At 36.2% G+C, this 27,116-nt stretch overlaps 1 protein-coding gene across 1 annotated transcript in view; it reads right to left on the bottom strand.

Annotated features, from left to right (window-relative positions):
* The window catches only part of efr3bb (EFR3 homolog Bb (S. cerevisiae)), a 52,792-nt gene extending 35,402 nt beyond the window's left edge, over positions 1–17,390 (bottom strand). The window contains exons 1-2 of the mRNA XM_052098292.1: positions 17,190–17,390; positions 16,582–16,729 (exon numbers count right to left, since the gene is read on the bottom strand). Coding sequence (XP_051954252.1) covers positions 16,582–16,588 — 7 coding nt within the window. The 5' untranslated portion in view covers positions 16,589–16,729; positions 17,190–17,390. The remainder of the gene's footprint in view (positions 1–16,581; positions 16,730–17,189) is intronic.
* Positions 17,391–27,116: the final 9,726 nt, after the last annotated feature.

Below are 27,116 nucleotides of genomic sequence, written 5' to 3'. Positions count from 1 at the left end.
CAAGAAAAGAGGCCCTGAGTTTGAAGGTAGGCTTTAAAATACATCCACAGGTAAACATCCAATTCAGTACACCTCCTATCTGAAGCTAACCGGCTAATTGTCTAAAGGCTTGGCATAATTTTCTGGACTTTTCCAAGCTGCTTAAAAGGCACAGTTAACACTGGAATTGTTATATAGTGAATTCAAAGTGAAACAATCTGTCTGTAAACAATTGTTGGAGAAATTACTCATGTCATGCTCAAAGTAGATGTCCTAAACAACTTGCCAAAACTATAATTTGCTAAGATTAAATCTGTGGAATGGTTAAAAATGAGTTTTAATGACTTCAACCTAAGTGTATGTAAATTTCTGACTTCAACTGTACATCCAGGAACGGATGATTCCTGGGTCTGTCTTTTTAAATCTACAGTGCGCCACCAGTGAATTCAGATTCCCCAATGAATGACTCTGACACTGTGTCCTAAACAGACCCGACGCCATCTTTTCCATGTTAATTAAGAGTCATTGTCCTAACCAGCAACACATGACGAGCAACAGGGCTTTCTATTTTTTAAATGGTATAGATTTCTGCTGTGCTGGCCAGCACAATCACCAAATTGGTCTAAAATTTTTCTTATTGCAGTATATTAAAGTTGGCATCTAACTAACTGTTATGTTATGCTTGAGGTCTCCCTCTCTGCTTGAGGTCTCTCTCTCTTCCATCGGAGCTCTGACACTGTCACAACTGGCTCTGCATGACGTCATCACAGTCACGCTGTACAGAACGAGGACTGTCCATATTTATCCATACATCATGTTTTCATATACTATTTATGTTCTCTGTTACCCGGTCTGTTCCAAGTTCTTAGCATTTTTCTTTGTTGTAGGGAGTCTACAATGTAAAACAGTGAATCTTAGTGTTTGTATATCGAAATTTTTGTATAATATATATTTTATTATAAAAAATAAAAAAAAAATCACTTTATGTATATATGAGCACCCTTTACCACTGATCACAATAAACACACCTTTTTGGATTATTCCTGCATATCCTGTGCCTTCCTATCAACTCCACTCGACCCTGTCTGGGACACACTACAACAGTCTCATACACACACATATATACGATGACGATGACTACCACCCCTGGAGTCACAAGTTCGAATCCAGGGCATCCAGCCAGGTCTCCTAAGCAACCAAATTGGCCCAGTTGCTAGGGAAGGTAGAGTTACATGGTGTAACCTCCTCGTGGTTGCTATAATGTGGTTCGCTCTCGGTGAGGCGCATGGTGAGTTGTGTGTGGATGCCGCAGAGAATAAGGTGAAGCCTCCACAGGCGTTATGTCTCTCTGGTTATGCGCTCAACAAGCCACATGATAAAATGTACGGGTTGACAGTCTCAGACGCGGAGGCAACTGAGATTCGTCCTCCGCTACCCGGATTGAGACAAGTCACTATGCCACAACGAGGACCTAGAGCACATTGGGAATTGGGCATACTAAATTGAGGAGAAATCAAAATACAAAATAAATGTAAAATAATCTTCTCGTTATTTGGTAACAGGCTGCTGAACACAGTAAATCCAATAAGAATGTTTTTTACAAACATTTCTCCCACAATAGTACTAAAAGAATCATTAATGGAACGCCGGCAGATCCACATCGGGGCGCTAAATCATGAAAAATGATTACACTTAAAACGTTAAAAACCTCTTAAAATGCTTAGAATCAGAACTTTTTAGGGAATACCATCACTTTTGCATTTATGTTACAAAATAAGGCCTAAAACATTTGCGTCACAAATTAGTGCTCCCTAGAGGTAATGGGGGCATATGAACAAGTCATATGTCAAATGAAAGCTCTCATTCTCAGGAATGTGATTGTATTGTTTATTTTGTTGCCCTAATACCACAGTTCGAAATATTTTCAAAAGAATCACAAAATTAAATATGATTTCTGTCTCTTTTATGCACCGATCATTGCTGCTGTAAGCCCCAAATGCAGCTTTGGTCACTGCAAGGAGCTCGGCAGATACGTAACGGCTATGTTTCAAAACCTAATGAGCTGCCTTATGAGAGCACAAAAATTCTGTCTAGGTAGGCAGTTTAACAGATATTGAGAAAGCCATCAAGTTAAATAAGACTTAGCTGTAAAGACAAAGATTTGCTTATCACTTCATTTAGCAGCTTAGGTTCCCTTGGTTTCCCCACTTCTGACTGGCAAGTCTTTTTCACACTGACAAATGATGCATATCACACATACTCTTAGACGGAAGAACAGCTCTTGTTTAGTATCAAGTGGTCATTCTTTTGTAGCATACAAGAACACAAAGACCTAGATATCACAGGAATTTAGTCACAGATGGGAAGTGTGAATTCTCTGCATCATCTTCTAGTCCCAGAACTGGCGATGATGTTGACAAAATTGTCACCATCGATTAATCTGTTACGTCAACAGGCCAACCAAACTGTATCATAACGGCAAAGCTCTGGTGGGAAATCAATATATTCGAACACATACTCCACAGGAAAATGGCCAGTAAAAACAGACAGAAGGAAAGAGATTAGAGAGGGGAGGGAAGGAAGGAGAAACGGTGCTAATGACAGTCACTTAAACAGAGGGGCGCATCTCCAACTCTTTCCTCCTGAAACAAATCTACTTTTCTTTCTAATACCGCATGCCTTTGGGTGAGAGTATGTATAAATGCACCATCATTTAAATATTCAGGCTTTTAGCATGAAACAATCAACTTGCATTTTCCTTCTAAGATATATTTTGATGACTAAACCCCAATGGATTTTAACTGTGAAAGTGGAATTGGGTCCTGCTGGTATGTCCAGGCTTCACTTAACTCAATTCATCACACAGTCAGTAACACAGACACAATTTTCTACATTTATCATCATGTCGTGTAAATCTTATTTGATATCATAGTGTTATTTAACATCATGGTGACCAATGGTGTACAATGGTGACATACATGTTTTTTTTTTTTATTATTATTTTCTTTTTTAGAATCTTAAAGGATGCAAACCAGTCTGGTATCAGTGCAAAAAAAAATTTTTCTAAAGGCTGAAGTGTTCTACAATTCACAACAAGAAGCCCGTTTTCGTTGTTTTGGTCTCCAGTGTTTTAACTCATGTAATGTGATGTTTAGTTTACTAAATGTGTAAAAAGTGTGGCTCCATAGTGCGTTAGTTTACGGAATTTCAATGACTGTCTTTAGGTTAGTTACATTGATATACATTAACTACTAGAAGTTATTGTGACACCCAACAACAGCACAAGTGGAGCCTGAATTCATTTTTAGTCCAGCTAACATTAGCTGTTAATTATAACTAAAAATAGTTGTCATTCCTAGTTTGGATTGCTCATTTCGGTAGTTTTTTATTGCATATTATGGAGACTGGATCCAGAAAACAGTCCACCAGCAATCAAAATCATATCGTCATAGGAAAACTGTGGATAAAATGGATAGTTCCATCTATAAACTCTGACTAGCCCAGACTAATATGTTTTTATTTGAAAATATTGTTATGCTTACACCTTTAATCCATACTAGAATAGCGTTTTCCATCACCAAAAACAGAGCACTTCAATAATGCTTCCCATAACCGCATACTTTGGAAAACGATGACGTTGGGAAACTGAAAACAAAATTTTACTGAATTTAAATGAAAACGGATTCGTGAATATGTGGTTTTAGCAAAGTTTGAAGGTGCTGTAAAATAGTCCATTATAGCACATCAGTTGAATATTATGTAACAAGTTGCAACGCTGCTTTGGAAACATAAGCAATGCTATAACGCTGTTTTTCATTGTGCCAAACAGCACCTCTTAAATGCACTTGTCTTAATAACAAGTTCCTCATCATTTAGCAAAACCCAGCTCTCACAAAAAAAAAACGTGCTACATGAAGTGATTTTGTTTATTAATTTTCGTTTAGGAATGCCAGGAATGTATATTACATTTTTCTCTCCCTCATTATGGTCCCTTTCCATTCTTTCCTATCAACGGTCAGTTCAGGACAGATAAGGTTAAGTCAGGATAAAGGATATACAGGACACGGTTGAAGACATGATAACACAAAGCAACTGAAAGCCACTGGACCTCATGAGATCATAGACACTGATGGCATGTGAGGATTGAATGGATTCATAGAAGCACACTTTGTCAGTTATCTCAAATCAGTGCTGCTCACAAGGCGTTTTAAAGGGGTCATGACATGGGTTTTTTTATTGTATTATTATGTTCCCTTAGGTGCAATTATAGTATTAATATATTTTTTTTTAAGAAAAACTTTTAAAATCTAGTGATTTATGACCTTTTCCCACCCTGTTTCTCATCCTCTGATTCAAACAGTCTGTTTTGGGGGCGTTTTCCATTTAAGACTTCAGTGTTAACGCCCACTGTTATGATTGGCTAACGTCAGTGCTTATGTATCAATTATTGACGCCCCCAGCCAGAACAATATGCAAGTAAACTAAGTAAAAATACTGTGATTATTCATAATGAATGAAATTGCGCTTTAAAAAGTAGTTTAAAGTTTAAAATAGATTAGGCCTACTTACAGTTTGCGTCGTCGTTGTTCCCAGAATAGTCGGCACGGACTTATCTTTGAGCAACAGTTTTCTGGCAAAGCCAGCATCATATTGAGATTTGTTCTCAAAACAGTCATCCTTAAAATGTACAGAACAAACGCTTAAGTTAACACTGCCGTGACTGGAGCGTCCGCAAAAAAATAAACTGCATCCATTTTTCCCTGACGTCTGGATCTTTCGGCAGCTTATTCAGAGGTTTTGTTTGACCACAGCCAGGAACAGCACATCTGTGTGGCATCGTAATTTTCCTGTGCACAAGTAGTCTCTGTCAGAGCTCGCTGTCCATCGACTGAACACTTGTGAGGCGCACGGCGACACGAAATGAGCGTAGTTGTCTTGCGCTTAAATCGTAGTTATCTTGTGCTGGAGGCGGTCATATGCAAACGCTGGTACGTCACTTCTAACCGTCACGTCACTTCTAACCATGAATCCAGAACGAGCTGTATTTTGAGCTTGATTAAATAAATGATTCGTTTAGAATGGGGAGGACGTCTTAAAATATTAAACTTGCAGGACGTTTTAATGATACAAAGACCTCTTATATACCAAAAGATCAAGGCAAATTTGGTTTCTCATGTCATGACCCCTTTAAAAGAACTTTATAGCGGAGTTCAGAAACGGTCTCCTGTCTCTCCCAAATCCTGTTTAGATTTACAATCAGCACAACATTCTCACCCAGAATAGAGCCTTGGTTATGTAGAAAGTGTTCTTTGATTACAGTGGAAGAATATTTTTATTAAGAAAATGTCAGTCTATCTCTATATCAACAATGGAATTCACCAGATAAGTAGATCAAATCTGTTGTTGTGAGTCATTCAAATCAAATTTCCATAGAAAATAAAAGTTTCATAAAAGTTAATCACATAACTACTGATAGCATGTCTGGTTTTTGGAATAATCAGATAATGCTTTCAGCAATCACTTCAGCTAAATGTACTACATTATATGCAGTGTCTCAAGGATCCTTTTAAGTACTATTTAAAAGTTTGTGAAACATTAATCTGTCATTATACTTATTGTTCATTTGACAATGTGCATTTAAAAGATACACGTTTGCAACATAAAAATCAAAAAAAGCAAATAAAATATGAAAACATTTATATGTTACCAAAATTCAAATATAAATAGTGCTGTTAGTCAATAAAAATTTTATCGTGATTAATCACGATTTTTCATAATTAATTGCAGATTTTGAAATTGCTGAAATTTTACTCCATATACATTTTTCCTAATCAAAATGCATTTATTTCATTCTTATGAAAAAAAAAACCCAATATGTAACAATAGTTGCTTTATTAACATGTTTCAAACAAGGTTCTCCACAGTATTAAGATAGAAATTCACTAAAATAACACCAATTCAAGTAACAAATGTTTCCCAAAGTCTAAGTGAGAGGATGACAAATTAAAAGAACTAGTCCACATAGGTTGAGTATTCATTGCAATAGGCATTAAATGTCTTAAACTCCACAATATGAAATGGTCGGCAGACTGTGACTATCTTGCCACACTGGTCGACAAATCGACTAGTAGTCCAAAAACTGACCAGTCAGTTGGTGGGTCAGCTACTAACATTAATATTTTTAGTGGTGGTGGTTCTAATGGATGATGCAATTCTCAAATTCATTGAGATTCGCAACTTCTTGGGAAGCGTTTTTGCGTGATTAAAGCTTGCTCTACTCAAAAGTGAATAATAGTCAGCAAAGTAAAACCTTCTGCAAGAAGTTTAGTCCATTTATGCACAGCAAGCACTGCATTAACAATAAATTACAAGATGATCTCTGTTGGATGTTAAATCCTCTGCTGTGAGTAATGTTCCAGTATTTCTGAGGTGTTTTGGAGAGATTAAAATCCTTTGCTGATACTATCTGACACTGCTTAAACAAAATGCTGCTGTAAAAAAGGTTTAAACTGCTTGATGTTGTGAATTAGATGTGTACCCGCATCATTATCATGCAGTTCTGCATTTTTGAATGAGCAGCTAGGATCACCCTGAGACTCCAAAGTGCTCTGGTAACACTGAAGCACTTCATTCTGCATTCAAGTGGTTTTGCACCACTCTGTATTGAAGCCTTCCTTATTTCTTACTTTGATAGTTTAGTGCAATAAGATGCTATAGTTATTTCGCCTTTATTTATGTTGAATATCTTTTAGTTACCATGTTGAAGTACTGCACTTAGAATCCGTATAACCCTCTAAATCGTGTCTGATCGGGGTCACGTGAACAACTGCGCCTACAGTAATTATACATTATTATCCTTAACGCAGACTAGTCAAATAGCCATTCAGACAACTGCCCAACCAGTTTTGCACATCTTTATTTGCTACACCAATCATGAAGCTGCATTCACAAATTGCATAAGGGCGTCAAGCTCAGCTTTGAACTCCACGTGAAAAGTGCTTTGCAGATAACGTCTCTTTCTGCATAAGGAAGGAAGGATGTCACCCAAGGAACTGTTAAATTAATGTAGCGCATCACTGCTGTCATTCAGAGCATGCACAAAATCCAGAAGCCAATTGATGTGTGAATAACATGCATACATGGACACATTTTTGAGTGGCCGTCAATTAAGAAACAAGCTTTCTGCATGCATAATAGTGTATTTATGGCATATACCAGCAGGGGCTAACTGCTAATCTAACCAATCAAACCTTGACCCCCTGGAGCACACACACACAATCAGCAGTCTGAACACAACTGCTCAGTGGGTCAGCATTAGGAGATGCTGTGTTGCCCTTCGGTGATGTTACATAACAAACAGTGAGAGCCCACATTCTTCTATTTTTACACGTGAGAGGAGATGGGCTATTTCAGCAGATATTTGCAGCACATAGTTACTTATAATATGCTAACATCGTCTGCCAATAATGGACAATAGCATGATTTTAATTTCTAAACAGCATGGCTATTATCTCAGTCCAACAACACAATAGAGTGATGATGTCCAAATATTATACACCGATTATCATGATCTACTAATATAAGTGTGTTTACTGTATTCTACACTTTTGTACCTTTTTCTATTTTTCTTATAGTTCACTAATGACAGTCAATGTTTGTTGCATCATATTATTGTTTTTAGGTTTTTATCCAGTTTCCCATGATACGTCCCCTTTGAAAGGCTGAAGGCCAAATGCATATGCAGTTAAAAGTGATTATTGGTGTTGAGGAACAGAAAGAGAAACTACAACAACATAAAAACACAACAGAGAAGATAAATACAAAGAGAGGTTGTGTAGAAATATCAAGCTCTATGTTTACAGCAATAGTTCTTCAAAACCCTGAGAAGACATACAAAGAAAACAAAGCAACTTCACTTCGTTTTGTTCAAATCCACAAGTAAAATAGTACTGATGATTTTTGCTTTAGCAAACACCAATAATGAAACTAGAAATACACAGACGTATCGGTCAAACAATGGTATCGGCAGATAAAACCTTGGACTAAGGATAGACCTCACAGAAATTACCGGCTAGATTGAACTGCGATGCACCTCACTGATCTCTGCCTGCATCACCTTGGTCTAATGATGGACTACACTCTTGACATGGAATACATCGACTACCATTTAATTGCCAACAAAACACTTCATCAGCCAATTAACAAGGACAATTGCATCTATGTGAACTTCTGCAGTTAATACAGGATGGACTTCGAAGACATTAATCATTAATCTTTCAGATCATACAAAATCTTTGTATAAACACCTTCCCGTAACACTTAGTTGAATAATTTTAAACCACGACATGCACTCTACATAAGTTATATTGGCATTATATTCATGATGTTAGCCAGAGGGGAACTGGCCCCCACAGTGAGTCTGGTTTCTCCCAAAGTTATTTTTCTCCATTAATCAACATCTTATGGAGTTTTGTGTTACATTTATGCATTTGGCACAGTCACCTTCAGCTTGATCACTGGGTTTATAAATACAATTCTTATTTAATTACTTATTTTAAACACATTTCACAGTCATATTTTATCAAACTACACATTGATGACTCAATAGACATTTTGGAGATTACAGTTTTATTTTCTGTTAATGCTTGATCTTCTGTAAAGCTCCTGTGTTGTGAAAGGCGCTATACAAATAAAAATGACGACTTAAAACAATCATCTGGACATCGGCATGTTTAAAAACATCAGATAGTCAGGGCAGATTATTTTCTGTTAAAGGTGGTGGAAAAATGCAATGCATAGCTTACAACTCTAAAAGTTAAGCTCAATCGACAGCATTTTTGGCATAACGTTGATGACCACAAACATTTATTTGCATTTTTGTTTTTTGTTTTTTGTTTTTTTTAAAAAGGAGGGATGAGTCAAAATTCTTTTTAAATTATCAACATTATACCACAAATGCGGTCAACTGAGCTTGTATTGAACCAGGAAAATGTCTTTGATGTGTGTTATGCGCTTTTTGTGCTTTATATCCAAGACCAGATACTTTGAAACATGGAAGACAAGTAGAGATAGAGAATGAAGTTATTATTTAACTTTCATTTAGTGTAATTAATTATCAGTGATTTGAAATAAGGTTGCATTAAAAAAGAAAAGCCACCAAACTATCAGTATCTGTTGTGTTGTTTTATATAATTCGTATCCACAAAATTTTGTATCGGAGCATCCCTAAATAAACTAGCATCTTCTAAACTACATATGTAAAAGCCACATCTATAGTCAAATAAAGTAGAATTAACAGAATATAGAATAAATCAGTTACATTCTATAATTTCAATAAAGCAGAGTGATTTTAAATTACAGTTAAAAGAACTGCCTGACAGCAATAGTGTTATCTATGATTGCATTAATCAGTTCTACTGTGACATGATTAGCTGGCATGCCAAGTCCATTTGTCAGCAGGAGGTGAATTGTGTCCTGACACTAAGACTAAACACTGGCTCAAATCAATAAATATCCACTCATAATGTGATCCATGTTAACACCACAACTGACAAATTGCAGCAGTCACCACACTGAAGTCATCAAACGTACATAATGTGCCTTAAGTGTCAGTGTCATATCAACTGAAATCTCAAAGAATTAAGCATACCTGAGATCAGAATAGCTTGTGAATTCTCATATTTACAAGTTAAATATTCATCCAGAAAACTAGTCCACTAATTGGTAGGGTTAATGTTAATGTGTGACACTGTGTCAATAAAATTTTTTAATGATAAAATCATTTAACGTAACATGAGATCACATTAAACTCTAATGATGGCACGTGAGATGAGCATTGCAGCTCACGCCTGACTGAGGAGAGGAAGAAAACACAACTCAAATTCCAGACGCACTCCAAACTGTTTAAGGTGATGTAGATTGCAAAGTATGAGGAAATCATAAAAAATGCAAAATAAGTAAATACAGAAAAAAAAAAATTGTGAAATAAAATGGAGCAGGAGTAGCAGTTCAGCTGAAGCAAAACTTGCATATCAGAGCACCTTTAAAGAAAACACCCAGCGTTATATCTTTAATGCATCCTTTATTTAAGGTCAAATAATAAAGAAGCAGGTCACGTAAATAACGACAAACTCTGAAACTGCCATTTCTCTTTGCGGTCAGCGTCGCTTCTATGAGTCGCATGAAGAGACCCGATCTAAGGGGGAGGGAGATTGAAACTGCACCTGGCTAAAGCACACTATGGGGGCGCTCGTCCCTCATGCACACTTGCTGCAGCTAGATCACAACACGATGCCTCTTGACATCATAATACATAAGTATTGCGGTGGTTATCTTATTGTGAACAATATTGCCGACACACAGTTCTATTAAGAAGAGTTAAAGATGGATCGAAGTGAACAAAAAGATGAGCGAGAGCCTTTGCCCATTAAAGTCATGTGATCCACGACTAGTTGACATTTTCCAAAAGTTAATTTATCAACTAATCAATGAGTCAAGTTGTCGGTTCAACCAGGAGTAGTAAAACAACTTTGTCGTTCATAAGAACCCCAGAACCATTATAGTGATCAAACAAACAGCAAGCAACCTCATAACAGCGTCTGTTCAGCAGATTCTGCATGTACAGTTTGGTATTTTCTGAGTTTCAGTTCTGAATGCTAAAAAGCACAAAAGAGCAGTCATGCACGAGAGCATGAAGAATGCAGTCAGGAAAGATTCCGATATTCCTTTATGCACAAATCCCTGAAAGACATACACACTCAGAGCTTACCATACATTGCTCTTGACGTCAGTGAAGGTGCTCTCTATTCTCAGTCCTTGCCTGCAGCTTCTTGGATGCAGCTCCAATGAGATTTTCTGAGACACAGTCTACACGCTCACACATGTGCGGGGTCTGCCGCTCTGACAGTTTAAAGTGATGCTATTAAATGCTGGAGTGATCACACATGCTGAATGGACTAATGGGGAAGCCTGATCATGCAGGTCTCCAAAGAATAATGCCCATTTCACATGCACAAGCGCACACCTTCTGCTTGCCAATCACCACGCAAAAGGGGTGGAGCTAGAGAGAGAGAGCAGAAGAGAGAGAGGAGAGTGGGACGTGCTCATTGGTAGAAGCTCCTTCCATAGATTCTCAACACCTTTGGCTATGTTCTGAATGGAATAGTAGTTTACAAATTTCTGCTTACTAATATATATATATATATATGAGTAGAATATTAGTTTTCAAGTAATATGTGAAACGTGTTGCGGGACAAGGGTGGAGGGGAGAACTATTACTTTAAGATTGTAAGAATGTGGTTTTTGTAGTTCTAACGGAGTGTTTTATGGGTAGTGAAGACCGGGAAGAAGCGTGGTCGTAGGGTTGCTCTGTAAAAATATGGGAGAGCCATAGAGTGGTTCTGTTACATTCCCTTGAACCACCCGGGAATTTATTTTCACTGCAATACAGCAGAATAATTGTATGGATATGTGCTGAAGCAATAAAAGTGGCATGTTTGGGATAATCCGGTCCAACTCATCATTTATACGAACATGAACTAAACGAACTGTTACACACAGCTGCTAAGAGCGCCGCTGGGGTAAAAGGTAACAAACGGTATTTCAAATAGGTTTCAAACAGTAATATGCTACATTGTTGTGACAAGCTGTTATTTTTTAAATCGCCATTTGTAACACTTTGGAAACAAGCATATGCTGACTGAGCAAATAAAAAATGCAAAATAGTTTTTTTTTCATTAAACTTTTTATCAAATTTTTGGGCAAAAATGCGTCAAATTTTGTCAGATCAAAATAAGTATTTATTAGCCTACTTTTACACTACTGGTCAAAAGTTTTGAAACACTTACTCATTCTTTATTATATGTTTTTCTCATATTTTAGAATAATTGTAAAGTCATCATAACTATGGAATAACTTAAATGGAACTATGGGAATTATGTTGTGACCAAACAAAATCCAAAATAAATCAAAACCGTTATATTTTAGCATCTTCATAGTCAACCTTTGCCTAGAATTTGCAGACTCTTGATATTTTCTCAACCAACGTCTTGAGGTATCACCCTGGGATGCTTTTAAAACAGTATTGAAGGAGTTCACATCTATGTTGGGCACTTATTGGCTGCTTTCTTTATTATTTGGTCCAAGTCATCAATTTAAAAAAAAAAAAAAGTTATTACATTTTAGTTTTATAATGAAATAAATTTATATGGTGGCACAATTATATTTTTGTATAATATATTTTTATATTTAAGCACACGCCTTCAGATCAAAAGATTTTTAAGATCATGAGAAACATTTCAGTCAAGTGTTTCAAAACTTGACTTAACATGCCACACTGGAAATGGGAGGTCAAGTTGAATTGTGTTGTATAAAGGAATACAGCATTCCATACAGTAAGTTCTTCTGTATACATCTAATTTTGGCACATGTAGTACGTCATCAAGGTATTCTAGGCACAAAGAAAATGTTCATGCAATGCACGGTATACATACTGCAGAAAACAATATGAGTAGAATGCTATTCCAAAAATACATGTAATGTATCACACTTTCTGCTATGTTTGGGTAAAAATTATATTCTGGGTTCAATACAAGGTAAGTTCAATCGACAGCATTTTTGCATAATGTTAATAAACACAAAAAATTATTTTGACTTGTCCCTCCTTTTCTCTTAAAAAACAAACATTAAAGGTTAAAGTGAGGCACTTACAATGGAAGTGAATGGGGCCAAAGTTCAGAGGGTTTAAAAGGCAGAAATGTGAAGCTTGTAATTTTATAAGTACTTACATTAATTTTTCAGTTATAACTCATGTATTATTTGAGATGTAAAGTTGTTAAATTGTAATTTAAAGGTTTACGACAGAGACAGTTTAGCAGAGATGGACCACTGCTATTAAAATGAATGGGAGAAATTGGAATGGCCAACCGATGGAGAAAAGGAAGTCCCGCCTTTAAGGGAAAAAGAGCCAATCACCATTTAGATACCGATATCGCCTGTAAGTCAACTTGAGAACACGCATGTGCATTAGCTGATCAAGCCTGAAAAATTATGTTGTTTAGCATGATCTGATGTAAAGAAGTATAATTTAAACATGTTTTTTGATTGTAATCTTGACCAACTGAGCTGTACTTTCATGTCACTTGTTTACATCCAAAACAGCTGCACAGCCTGCCCAGGAGCTTTCCATAGATGACCGCTGAGTGTACTGACTCGCATTGAAAAGGACTTGGGTTTACGGTGTTATGTTGTCATGCAAACAAAGTTGTAAATTGCACATAACTTTACACAGATAAGGTTAGTATACAAACTTATCACACTAATATCATACTAACACATATTATTTACGTCTTGTAAACGTCAAACAGACAATGCAAGAAAACACAGCTGATACCCAGTACAGAACAGTAGTACTCTACAAAACAGAAGAGTAATCAGTAACTTGCACATTTTTAGCAGAGTTTTAATAAAAATTATGACATCAACACGTCAGAACTGTCAAGAGCAAATTAACTCAAGAAACGATTTGTTCACTGATAGCCATTTGACATTTACACAGGAATTTGCTTTCAGCTAATTAGCAAATCAATTTGCACAATTAAAGTCGTACACAGCGAAGAAGCCAAGTGTTGGTCACAGAAAGGTGTTGCCATACTCATTAAATAACTTTTTCAGGATTGCAGCATCCAGGTACGTCTGCATTGGTGTCAGTAGCCTAGTTTCCATCCACTTTTCATGCTATTCTGTTATAGACAAGGTGAAAATGAGTAAAACAAATTTACAGCCTTCTGCCCGTTTCCATTCTAATGGACTTTTATCGATAAAAATAGTGTGCGTGATGATGTCATGCCTAAAAAAACACTTTGTCGCAAAAGTTTTGGTTTATCGCAAAAGAAATCTGCCCTTAAGCCTTTTCCATACAGAAATGTGTGTTTATTGCTAATTCGCCTCCAAGATGTCCCTAATTTTTGTTTTCTCCGAAGTTTTGGTCAAACGGTGAGAGTAATGAAACAATTCATTGAAATTAGCCAGCTTGCTGTCATTTTAATTTCACAAATAAATGGAATCAGAAGAGGCGAATTTGCAATCACTGCAATGCCCTTCAGATAGGACCGTAATATTGGTCCTGATGTTGTGCCCATCGCAGGTTGCCACCAGTTCCAACCCGAAAGCGAATTGTCATGGCCCTGTTCAAGCTGGCAACCTGCAAGTAGAGCAGAAACTTTCAGTCTTAGTATAAGCACCATCCATCCATGTGCACAGCTTTTAAAGAAAAAAATGATACAGTGTGATATCAGGGTTTACATGTAATACAGTCCTGATATTCAATAGGCTATTTTGAACAAGCATCGCCATCACAACTACATTATGTTCTGCAAATTTGTCCAGCAACTTTTAATGATCAACTGAACCTTATTGTTATCTAAAATACATTTTAGTGTCATAATGCGATTTACAGTTTCTGAAGATGCTCAGCAAATGCGATCCGAGGTAAAGAGGGTTAGAAGTTTTAAAATGTTCAAAAGCTAGTTTTCTATAAGTGAACTCAGCATTGGACAAATAGCTCCGAGAATGTATAATCTTGAAAAAAAGTGGAGAACATTCTGATAGTCATTCAGCCAACTTTTTTTGTCTAAAGAACAGGGTAAGGCTAAAGTTTGTGTAAAGAAAAGGCGCATATATATATATATATAGGTCTAAAAATATAGATATCGAATTCCTCTGTTATATTTTGGAAATCATGTGTTTACGCTTCAGTTTCACATGACACCTGGCCATTAAAGCACTAAGCGGCCACCATCCGTAACCATAGACACCGCTCCAGTACCCACACAGGCACAAGAGTTTTCCCATTTAGGCTTGCAAAATCTTACTATCCTACTTAGGCTTACGATATTTTTGGGAAAAGCAGCCCAGTAACGCTGATAAAAAAAAACAATTTAAAAACATATTCCAAAAATCTGACAAAGCAAGAAAACCGCATTAACATGACATTTGTAGCCATCGGGCTATTCTCTGTTTTTGACATCAAAACGTAAACCTAAAATATATGTAAAAATGAACTTGATAAAGGAATGACTGTACACGTTGTCGGCTTATTAAGCATAATAGCTGTAATATCGTGCATGTAAACGTGCTCATTGAGTTCTTCAGAAAATTCAAAAATCTAATAAACTACATTTTGCCCTTCATTTATCACCTAAAAACATGCAAAATTCACTTTCAAAGTCACATTTCACCTTTGAAAATCTTAACTGTACGTGTAACATTAATCAAATTAAAAATGTTCAAGCAATTGCATATATACTTGAAAATGTGAAACTGTGAAATGGCATCACTTCAGAGCAACTTATCAGCACAATGGCATTATATTGAATGCATCCAACTCTGTGAGAAGAAAACATCAGTATCCTGACAGAGACAGGGCATCTTACCACGGCTCGGACGGTGATCCAGCAGGGTACGGCAGTCCAGTGCCAGCCTCCGTGGTGCAACAGGTTCAAGGACAGCCATTGGCATAAGAGTACCAGCTTTCACACTCACAAACAACTCTTAAATTCACAATAATATCACCACTTAGGCTACGTAGCTAAAGCCAAAGTATATAATTACTTCTGAACAGATGAAGATATTTAAAGAGCAGCCTGATCTTTTGTAAGTCACATAATCCTCCAATTTGCTAACATGAAATACAGACTTCAAAAACAGAATAAAAAAATTAAACTGACAATCCAATACAATATTGAGATCTGAAATATTCAGAACCAACACAGAATATACGGTATGCTTCAGAAAGCCAACTGAAACGAATTAGAAATTCTCAGAAAAGCTTCAACCAACAACTACAATTATTATACAAACATTTAAACAATAAGTACAAAAAAATAAGTAAATAAATCCTTCAAAACCTTTAATACTCAACGAAAACAAAAATCCTCTGTAAAGCCCTCTCACTCTTGGTTTGTTTTTCTGGTTTGAATTCCTCTCCTTTTAAAGTTAATCCAAGGTATTTTGCAGAGGCATCATGGCATCCCATTAGCTGTGGGTAAATTCCTGTGTCCTGTCTCATACTGTCACTGACAGTTCCTCCTCAAGCCAAACTCCAACACTCTTTCTCTCTGGAGTTACTGAGACAATGATGGAGAAGGAATAGTGGGAACTCATTGTGTTAGTTAGTGAGATGTTTATAAATGAGAGAGAGAGAATGAGAGAAGCAAGGTGACCAAATTCAAGAGCTGTCCTCATCTGTACAAACAGGACTAAAAGTAACAGGGCCTAAAATGGCCAGTTTCTTTGACACAGATAAACCCATGTGGTGTTTACCATTGAAAATCCTTCTCATTCTGAGAAACTGGCCATTAAGACTTCCATCAGCTCAAAGACAGTTATGTAGAATATTAAACACAACTTCATAACCTACTCGGCATGCCAGCCAGCTAATGGAATACAACTCAACTGAATAAAGCTGCAGATTTTTTAGTGTTAACTATTGAAACATACAATGGTGGAAATGGCTACCATTTGCAAAGACATTTCAAGCATAAGTAGGCCTATATTGTTTCTACTCCATAATGCACTGGAATCCACGATCACTGCAGTTCCTACCGGTCATGATGAATTCCACCGCCAGATGTTGCTCTTGCACTTTACCGGCTACTCCAGCAGTCCAGCGGTCCAACGCTGGACTTCAGTGCCAACAAGGACGCTCTTTTCCTGTCACTCACAGCAGGAAATCCGCAGGATGATGTGAGGCCTATCGCCAGAACACAGTTATGAGATGCAAAACACGCAAACAGCAACACTAGGTCAATGCTTACATTTATATTTAAAATGAAACACATATTGTGCATTTTCTGTGTTTTATGATATTCGTCAGGTTTGTAACAGAGAAATGTTGTTTTTCTTGACGTTTTCCTGTCAGAATAGTCGAGTTGGTGTGAACGACCAACCAAAGCCAATGTAAATATTTTTGTAATTAATCCTGCATTAACAGCGTTTTTCCCCCTTTTTTAGTTTTGTTAATTCATTGACTTACTGACTCATTTTTAAATAAATATAAGAACATCTTGAGAAATAAACGATCAAAAATAATGTCTAGACAGTGTGTGTAATAGTTATAGAAAACACCCTTCTTTTTGGAAAATGCTCGTCTTGACATATAAACACTATCAAAACTACATAAAACGTTTAATTGATCGTTATTATTCCCTCACCTCTTGTTTTCAGCTGCATAGTCTGATAAGAAATAAAGCTCCTCTCATCTTCTGAGTGAGCTAAAATATAAACATGATAACTCTCACTCACTGCTGTTCATGTGAATGATTACAGACACTTACACACACTCTCACATTCAAAAACACACGTACGCGCACACATTCATTCACTCACACACACATTCACACACTAGTCTCTCACACACACACACTCTCACATTCGCACGCACGCACTCACATTCACGCGCACACTCATTCAAACACACACACTTACACACTCACATTCACACAAACTCTCTCGCATTCGCACGCACACACACACTCACATGCACAAAAACACTCAACTCACTCACACACACACTAACGCATGCACACTCACATGCACAAAAACACACACTCACACACACGCTCTCGTACACTGATTTGCGCGCACACACATTCACACACACACACACACTCACATGCACAAAAAAAACACTCAGCTCACTCACACACTCACATGCACAAAAACACTCAACTCACACACACGCTCTCGTACACTGATTTGTACACACACTCACTCTCTCTCTCTCTCACACACACAGTCAAGTCACACTCACTTATGTCCTCTGAAAACTGAACTTTACAGCACAGAGGCAGAGGAACGCAACACTTTCAGATTTAAATAATGTATATAATAATAAGAAAAATAAAATCAATATACAGTATATATATTTCTACAAACAATAACGAAGCAACAATATATTATTATTTTTATTAATATATTTATTATTATCATCATAATAATCATTAGTAGTGGTAGTAGTAATATGAATATTAATGATTTAATGTAATTTATGTTCATTTCTATGAATAGTAAAATGACTTTAATGTTAATTTCTAAATTATAACATTAAATAGTCATCATCATCATCTTCCTCATAATAAACAATATTAATAATAATAATAATTATTATTATTAGATTCATTATAATAAAAATAATGTTGTTTGTAGAAACCCCATGTAATTGTTTTTCTAAAATCACCCATAATTGCTTTTTTGAGAAGGGCTCTTTAGATTCCAGGAGTCAATGGGAAAATCTCCCATCCACAGAAACAATAAATGTTGTTGAAGGTGTGTTCTCTACATTACAGCCAGACAGGCATTTGGGCAGTGATGTCATGTACACAACATTGCTCATCAACATGATGGCAGCATATGTCCAATCTGGGTGAGGCTTGACTACAAATAAAATTATATTTATCCTAAATTTGAACATTTGATTAAACATCTCAATATAGCAATGCAATATACCTAGCAGATTGTATATCTATAGCTTCAGGTACTTAGGTCCTATTTCCATTTCAGTCAGGACCACTTGCATCAAATGCATAGACTTCAATACTTGAAAGAGTATTTATTAACTTTGTGATGAAGCATTTGTTGGTGTTGGTGGTATGGTTCTGTTCTGGGCAAACTCTCCACCCGTCCATGCAGCCATGCATGGACAGAGCAGGGAGTGCAGCAAATAACAGATCCAGCAGAAATATAACAAGATTGTAAAAAAAATTAACACATTGACAGTGCAACATGGTACAATCCTTCATTGCATGATAAACTAAATGGACACTTAACTTCAAATACTGTATATCAAGTTGATAAATCAAGATCAAGGTGCAATAAAACATTGAAGACCAGAATTTCAGCTGGCAATCATTTGTAGTCTTAGGGCACTGAATAACAAGGCAGATGGAGTAGGGAGTTAAGTGCAACTTGCATGCATGCAGTGGAAGGGCAGCTAAGGCATTGAATATAATGGAGGACTTAAATAGAACCGCTCTGATGAGCATCTGAAATGTATTGGTAGACGTCATAATCAGCTGAGTGTCAGCTGATTGCAAGCATGACTCACGTGACCTGCCTAAACTGATGCTACACTTAATTTCATTCACAGTGGTATGAGTGATATATGACTATACTCAAGTGATTTAGAGACACTGACTAAATATGGGTTCAACCAAAGCTGAATCATGTTAACTTAAACTAAATTGATATAACAAATGTAAAAAAAATTGATCGCCAACCAAGTGTGTTTATTCTATGTATGAATACAAAAAGAGAGCTAGCCAAGTACAAGTGATCTTAACCAAACTTGTGATAATTCTCTACATATCCATTAAATAAATAAACTAATTCAATAAGCAAAAGTACCATAGCCAGCTATAACTTAAACTGATGTTTTGCTGCTGAGACACATAAGGTTTCCAAAGAATTTGCCCTGGCAGGGAGCCAGTATGATGTACATAGAGCTAATACTCCCCTTCACCTTAAGTCCCCCTCACCCTGTTAAACCACACTGCTGCCTGTCTGTCAGTCTTCTGTATATGTCCATAGCAAACCACACTTTCTTTAAGTCTGTATAACATTTTTGTCATTTTAATGGAGAAAAAAAAAACCTGTTTGGTTTACTCTAAAATTACCTTACCATATACGGTGAAATATTATACTTAAATTGTATACTTTAATGTATTTATTATATTTAACAAAGCAATACAAGTGATTTATATGTAAAACCTTGTACAATGTTTTTTTGTAAGAAAAGATTATGAATCACATTATAATTTACAGTAAAAAGTGGTAAAAATCACATTACGTTTAATTATATTTTATTTAAATAGTTACGTTTATTCTTATTTTTGTTTTTGTTTTGCACATTGGGGTGTTTTACTGTAAGTTACATTTTATTTATATATGTTTATTGTATTATTTTAATGTCACATGTGTTGGTGTTTTCTCTTTGCGTTGTTAATACTGTCTATATTGGATGTGTTCTTTGGACATGGTTATTAGAAAGGTCACTTTTCATTCAATTTACATCATAATCTGTCCTCTTTTTTTCCACCACAATTAGTTTTATTTTAGTAATCATTTAAATATAGAAAGTAGATTGTTGTTTTCTTTCAATTTGGGACAGTATTTACCATTATATAATTTAACAATATGGTTATGAACAGTTAAACGATCATAACAAATAGCCAACCAAGGACAAGAGCTCCAAAATTCCATTACATACCTTGAAAAAAAAATGTGCACACAGATTTTCTATATTTTCTACATTTTAATGGTATAAACGTATGTTAAATTGACTTAACTTCATGACATAATATTGATTAAAGTGAGTGAATAAATTTAACTTAAACATTTCAGTTAATGCAGTTACTTTTATGATGTGCATGGCCTTCCACAGAAAGGCTTGATGCATGCTATGTAGTCTATTAGACAACATCACCTTAAATGACTGGCAACAGAAACAAGATACAGAGCTACATGCACAGCCCTCAACACTCGATGCACAAAACACAATGACAACATGAACGGGTCATTTTGGAGTAGAAAATGTACTTTTGACTTCACAAAACAAGAAGTTACAAAACAAAGTTAACAATAAAAATGGTGTAAATAAACTGGAAAACAGTGAAACAATGCATTATTCAAGCCCGGTGCATGCTGGGAACACCAGCTTCGAAAAGTTATGTAAAATGTACTTATTCTATTCGCTGGTGAAATTGACTTAAATTAGCAAATACATTTGGCAATGTTTTCTACTTTAGGACTGATACATGATGGTGCATTTTTAAGATAACAAACAATCATAAACAGTATTTACTTTGAAGTTTGGCTAGGATCAGAAATAGCTGTGTGTTGAAGCTTTAGTCGGGTGCCTTGCTGCACGTACAGGACTCAGAATAGATCTGATGCTGTTCAAGTAGGGCTGGATTGAATTGTGTGTATTAACTGATTAGTGAGCACTGTGAATCCCATTAGAGCCAAGCTACAGTTGCTAATGCTGATTTAGTCCCTTCAGAGCCCACCACCGACCACAGCAGTGCAAAATCTCATCCTCTCTCAATGTTATCTGCCAACATTGGATACTGAAAAATATGCGAGGAACGGCAGCCGGTGGAGTTATTGGTGCCTCAAGACCCTAGGGAGTAGGTGCACCAAGCAGACTTTGTAGTATACGTATAGTTTGCGGCAATACCAGTCAGTAATACTACACTGAAGTTGAATAATACCAAGAAATTGACCATGTATTCAGATGGTCCCTTGCCACATCCTTCACAGTTTTAGAAATAAATGCTTTTTTTATTTTATTTTTTTATCCCCTTTTCGCTCCAATTTTTGGAATGCCCAGTTCCCACTACTTAGTAGCTCCTCATGGTGGTGGAGGGCAAGTCTCAGTTGCCTCCAATTCTGAGACAGTCAGTCCGCGCATCTTATCATGTGGCTCACTGTGCACAACTTTGACACGCACAACTTACCACGTGCCCCATCGAGAGCGAGAACCACTTAATTGTTACCACGAGGTAATTAACCCATGTGACTCTACCCTCCCTAGCAAGCGGGCCAATTTAGTTGCTTAGGAGACCCGGCTGGAGTCACTCAGCACACCCTGGATTTGAACTCGTAACTCCAGAGGTGGTAGTCAGTGTCAATACTCACCCTTGCAATAAATGCTTTTAAAAAAACTTTTAAAACTATCTTATATTTTAGCACTTTAGCAAAGTGTAGCCACTTTGAAGATGCTAAAATATAAGATAGTTTTAAAAGTTTTTTTAAAAGCATTTATTGCAAGGGTGAGTATTGACACTGACTATCACCTCTGGAGTAGAATTTGCAGACTTGTACTCTTGGCATTTTCTCAACCAACTTCATGAGGTATCACCCTGGGATGCTTTTTAAACAGTATTGAAGGAGTTCCCATCTATATGCTGGGCACTTAGTGGCTGTTTTTCTTAATTGTTCGGTCCAAGTCATCCATTTCAAAAACGTTTTCTTTTTAGTTGTAATGAAATAAATTCATATGTTGGCACCATTATATTTTTGTCTACAAATCTAATTTCAAACATTTAAGCATTTGCCTTCAGATCAAAAGGTTTTTAAGATCATGACAAACATTGCACGTGATCCCAAATTTTTGAACGATAGTGTATATAGAACCTTCAGTTTTTCAGGTTTAGCTCAATATGTGGACTTTTCAGATGGTCCCTTACCCACCGTATTAAAATGGCCAATTTATATCAATGTTAAATTAACGATCTGGAACGATTTCGCTGTGAAGCCATCTGACCAGTTTATGGGGAAATCACATCCCGTATTGATTCGATATGGGATGCATCATTTCATATTTAAATAAGAGATGATCCCGTATGAGTGAAGTGTGGATGCAGAAAATCGTGAGTTTATCAGGATAAATTGTAAACCAGGAGTACAGCAAGAGGAGATTGGAAACATCTGGGAGTGTTGGCTGGTATGCTCTCAATAATGAAGCTGTTTGGCTGTGTAGCATCAAATATACTCCTCACTTTTCATAACTATTTCACTATCACTTCCATGGATTTATTTTCAAAGATTTAAACCATGGCTTTGTAACTGTAATAACAATTATTGTCTGTATTGACTGTTCTCTTACCCATAGTGTCCATATGTTCAACATATTAAATAGGTCTTAAAAATAACCCTATTTATCTGTCTGACAGCTGCACAACATACAGTCTTTTATTCCTACTCTGGGGCTTCATTAAGGCCTTGGTGTACTTCGAAATCGAAGAACGAACGGGTGTAATGTCATTTAGAACAACATCTAGCTAAAAAAGAAGGTGTTTTGAGGTTCGTAACATCTCGCTTGGGCGAACTTTTAGGAAAAATTCTGATTGGCTGATAAACACCTTACTGCCATTGGTCACGTCATCGGTAGGTGTGACCTGGAGATCCGCCTACCTTGAGGTCGATGGCTAATTTTGTTCATGTTGTTCAGTGAGTCAAAATCAGTCAACATTAGCACCTTTTTAACACTTTTGCACACTTAAATAATTAAAGGTTCAGGATTATTGCTACAGTCAACCTCTTCATTTATGCATGAATTGTAATTATATATTTTTCACATTTCTTTAGGAATCAAAAAGAAAGACGAAAGAACATGTACCTTTGCTGTACCATGTTTTTTGGGCACATACCATGTAAATACTTGAACGTGGTATACATTTACATTTATATTACGGAATATTGAGTTCCTGTTGATGAACTGGTAGATTACGCACTGTTAAAAAATAAATCCATAATTTTTAGGTAAAAGAATGTAAAAATGCCACAGTAAAAAGAAACATGTTAATAGGTATGCTACATATATGGTAAAACATTATAATATGTTTAACAAGAAAAGTCTTTGTTAAATTTAAATTGCGGTGAAAAACAATAATTGGGCGTTCCCAGTATGACCCATCACATTTCATTATAATTCATGTTTCTTCTTATTTTAAATATCAGTCATGTACAATGGGGACTTCGGTGTTATATTTTATGTAGTTTAGTTCATGTTTATGGCATTATTTTAGTGTCAAACTTGTTAACCTGCATGTATAATAATTATTACTTCTTGAAGTGCTGCTCTTGATGAACTTTAAGTTATCATGTGGCCTTTTGGAGTTATGACTGTGATTAACAATACATTTTACAGTGCAGTGAAAAGCAGACTTTTTATAGTTCCAGAAGATTAGTGTATCTAGTTTATACCATTTAATAATATAAATGGTAGTGAACCATAAAATATACAGGCATCAAAATTACATCCCGTAAAGCCTGAAATATGGTCACTGTTTTTTTTTTAAGGTACATTTGTAGCAACCATAACTGCTGGTATTATACATTTTATTATATAAATTTAACTGAATGGTTTTTGGTTTGTTTGCTTTTTTACAGTGTGGTGCTAGCAACACCAAACTGATACTATATCTACATTGAATGCAAAAGTCGCTTTGGACAAAAGCATCTGCCAAATGTGTAAATGCCATGGTATGTATATGTATATGATATCATCACTGTACAATTTATTGTAAGCGATACGCTAGTTGGCTTTGGATTTTAGTTTGATTGGTATTGGCTGATTTTGTATTAGGTTATCTGAGGACTTTTCTCTCATCAGGTCAATGTCTGAGGTCTTGCGCATTGTGCACAATTACTAAATTCAGTCTCAGGCACTTTATCCAGCTTATAGTCAACATTACCTCATCCTTCTGACCTGCCCAGCTCAGTCAATCCCTTACTTTTCTTTTTTTGGCTCCTCTACCCAGCTTCTATTTAATTTCTCCATTATTCTAAATATAAATTTAATGCCAGTGATCATTAACATTAGTGATCATTATTTACTTTTTTATAGTTTTCCTATATATATTTTCATGGGAGATTGCAAGAAGTAAATGTCTCTTGACAGAAATCTCTCAGGAGAGTTGTTCGAGTAGTACAGAAGTACTGTATATCGAGGCCACTTGTGTTGCTTGCTTGGTCTCACACCGTTTGTTACGGACATGAATGCAACCTCAAATCTGACAAATCTAGATGCACATTCCTTCATGTGTACAATAAAATGTGCAAAAAGAAAACCCCATAAATGTCTCCTTACAGAAATCTCTCAGGAGAGTTGTTCAGGTAATACGGGGCAGATAATACATGGAGACCCTTGACCCTGAAGGGCTCAAATCATCTATAGTCTGCATCATGTGACATCAGTGATGGATAATTTGAGTAGCCAGGGCATCAGTGCAGAGTAAGTAATCCTATTTGGGCAAGTTGAGCTTCCATCTCCCTGCCGGGAAATCTGTTGATCGCTTCTCAGCTCAGTGAATAAGAAAAACACACTCAGTTCTCACTCATGAAATTAATGTACCTTTACCAAGGTGGAATCTACGTTGCTGATATATTTGTTTTCCTTTTTTTTTCTTGCAATTTGAGAAGAGTGATGTGATCACATTATGTAGGATGCCGAGAATCAAGAGAAAGACTCGTCTAAGGAACTGTACTGGATTTCTCTAAGAGCAGCAGAATGTGCACAAACGTGTTGGGAATTTTGTTATCTTACAGGTAAGCTGATTATATATATATATATATATATATATATGTGTATAATTCCATTATGTTATAGTGCTATGTATGTGAAATGCTCCTCTTCAAGGAAAAATATATAAATCTTTTTAGTTTATTCAACAACAACAATGTTCCTAATGTTTCAATATTTTACAGATAGTAGTTTTTTAATGTAAACATAGTAATGACTGCACAAAAATGTATTCAAGTATTTTAGTATTTGTAGTATTTCCAAATGTCTAATTTTAGAGATCACACATCAGACATTATAGTTATTTAACGCACTGTACTATATGGTAATGTTTGGATAAAAGATCTATTACGTTGACAGACTATGTTTACTATTGCAGTCTGTAAACTCATCTATGCCTTCTGCAGAAGAGCTGGTTTATATTGGTATTGTAGGTGTGGGTTGGGTTTTGTATGGTGGGTAAAAGCCACACAGAACTTGATTGTTTATAGCAGCTAAAAGTATTATGGAACTCAGTGCTAAATCTGGCAGCCTGTTTCAGAGCACATAATGACACCACAGGTCAACTTAAACAGATCTGACTTATGGTGTCAACAATACAATAAAATGTATCATAACAGGCATTATAACATTATAAAGTCCATTATAAATAACATGATAGCATATACAAAAGCAATGTAACAAAATTGAGTAAATAAAAAAAACTACAGTAAATTTTAAAAGACTGGGCAAATTTAGCATAGCATGTACAGATTATTTATATATATATTAGTAATTTACTGATATATATATACACTATGTCTATTTATATATATATATATATATATATATATATACATACACACTATGTACATATATATATATATACACACACACACACACACACACACACACATACACTACCGGTCAAAACATGACTGAAATGTTTCTCATTTCATAGTGACATAGGCGTGTGCTTAAATGTTTGAAATTAGTTTTATAAACAAAAATATAATTGTGCCTGTTAGGGTTACCTGTCTTGTTTCACTGTTGCCCTTTTGTTTGCCATTTTTGTCACTTTTGCATTCCTTAGTTTTCACTTTTGTCCCTTGTGTAACTCCATAGTCTCTTTGTTAGCTTTCGTGTTCACTGTTCATTGTTTGCACCTGCCCTCGTTTATTTGCCATTTTGCTTCTGTTAATCACCTAGTTATCTTGTTTGAGTTCTGTTTGTTCATTGGTTCCTGTCTTCCCATGTCCACGTATTTAACCCTGTCTGTTTGTTTAGTCACTGTCTATCGTTGAATGTTGTTAGCCTGGTGTGTGTGTGCCTGCTCGTGTGTGCTCAGTGTGTGTGTGTGCCTGCCTGTTTGCTCAGTCTGTGTGTGTGCCTGCCTGTGTGCCTCAGTGTGTGTGTGTGCCTGCTGTGTGTGCTCAGTGTGTGTGTGTGCCTGTGTGTGTGTCGTCAGTGTGTGTGTGTGCCTGCTGTGTGTGCTCAGTGTGTGTGTGTCCGTGCCGTGTTCGTCAGCCTTGTGTTCGCTGCCGTTTCGTCAGCCTTGTGTGCCCTGCCCGTTTTCCTCAGTCTTGTGTTCATTTCCCCATCGAGGGTTTTTCCTTTGTTCCCGTGTTTTCCATGTACCTGCCTTGTTTGTTCCTCAATAAAAGTTGAACTGCACTTGGATCCTCATCTCCTCGTCTGCCTTCGCTGCCCATTCGTAACAGTGCCACCATATTAATTTATTTCATTATAAAACTAAAATGTAATAATAAAAAAAACAGTTTTTTAAATTTATGACTTGGCCAAATAATAAAGATAAACAGCCAAATAAGTGCCCAACATAGATGCGAACTCCTTCAATACTGTTTTAAAAGCATCCCAGGGTGATACCTGAAGAAGTTGGTTGAGGAAAATATCACGAGTACATGTCTTGCAAATTCTAGGCAAAGGGTGACTACTTTGAAAATGCTAAAATATAACACAGTTTTGATTTATTTTGAATATTGTTCAGTCACAACATAATTCTCAATTCCATTTGTTATTCCATAGTTTTTATGACTTTACTATTATTCTAAAATGT

This window comes from Xyrauchen texanus, chromosome 30 (assembly GCF_025860055.1).
Source record: "Xyrauchen texanus isolate HMW12.3.18 chromosome 30, RBS_HiC_50CHRs, whole genome shotgun sequence".
Classification (NCBI taxonomy): domain Eukaryota; kingdom Metazoa; phylum Chordata; class Actinopteri; order Cypriniformes; family Catostomidae; genus Xyrauchen; species Xyrauchen texanus.
The sequence above is the reverse complement of the archived record's forward strand: the minus strand, read 5'-3'. Positions and strand labels throughout refer to the sequence as shown.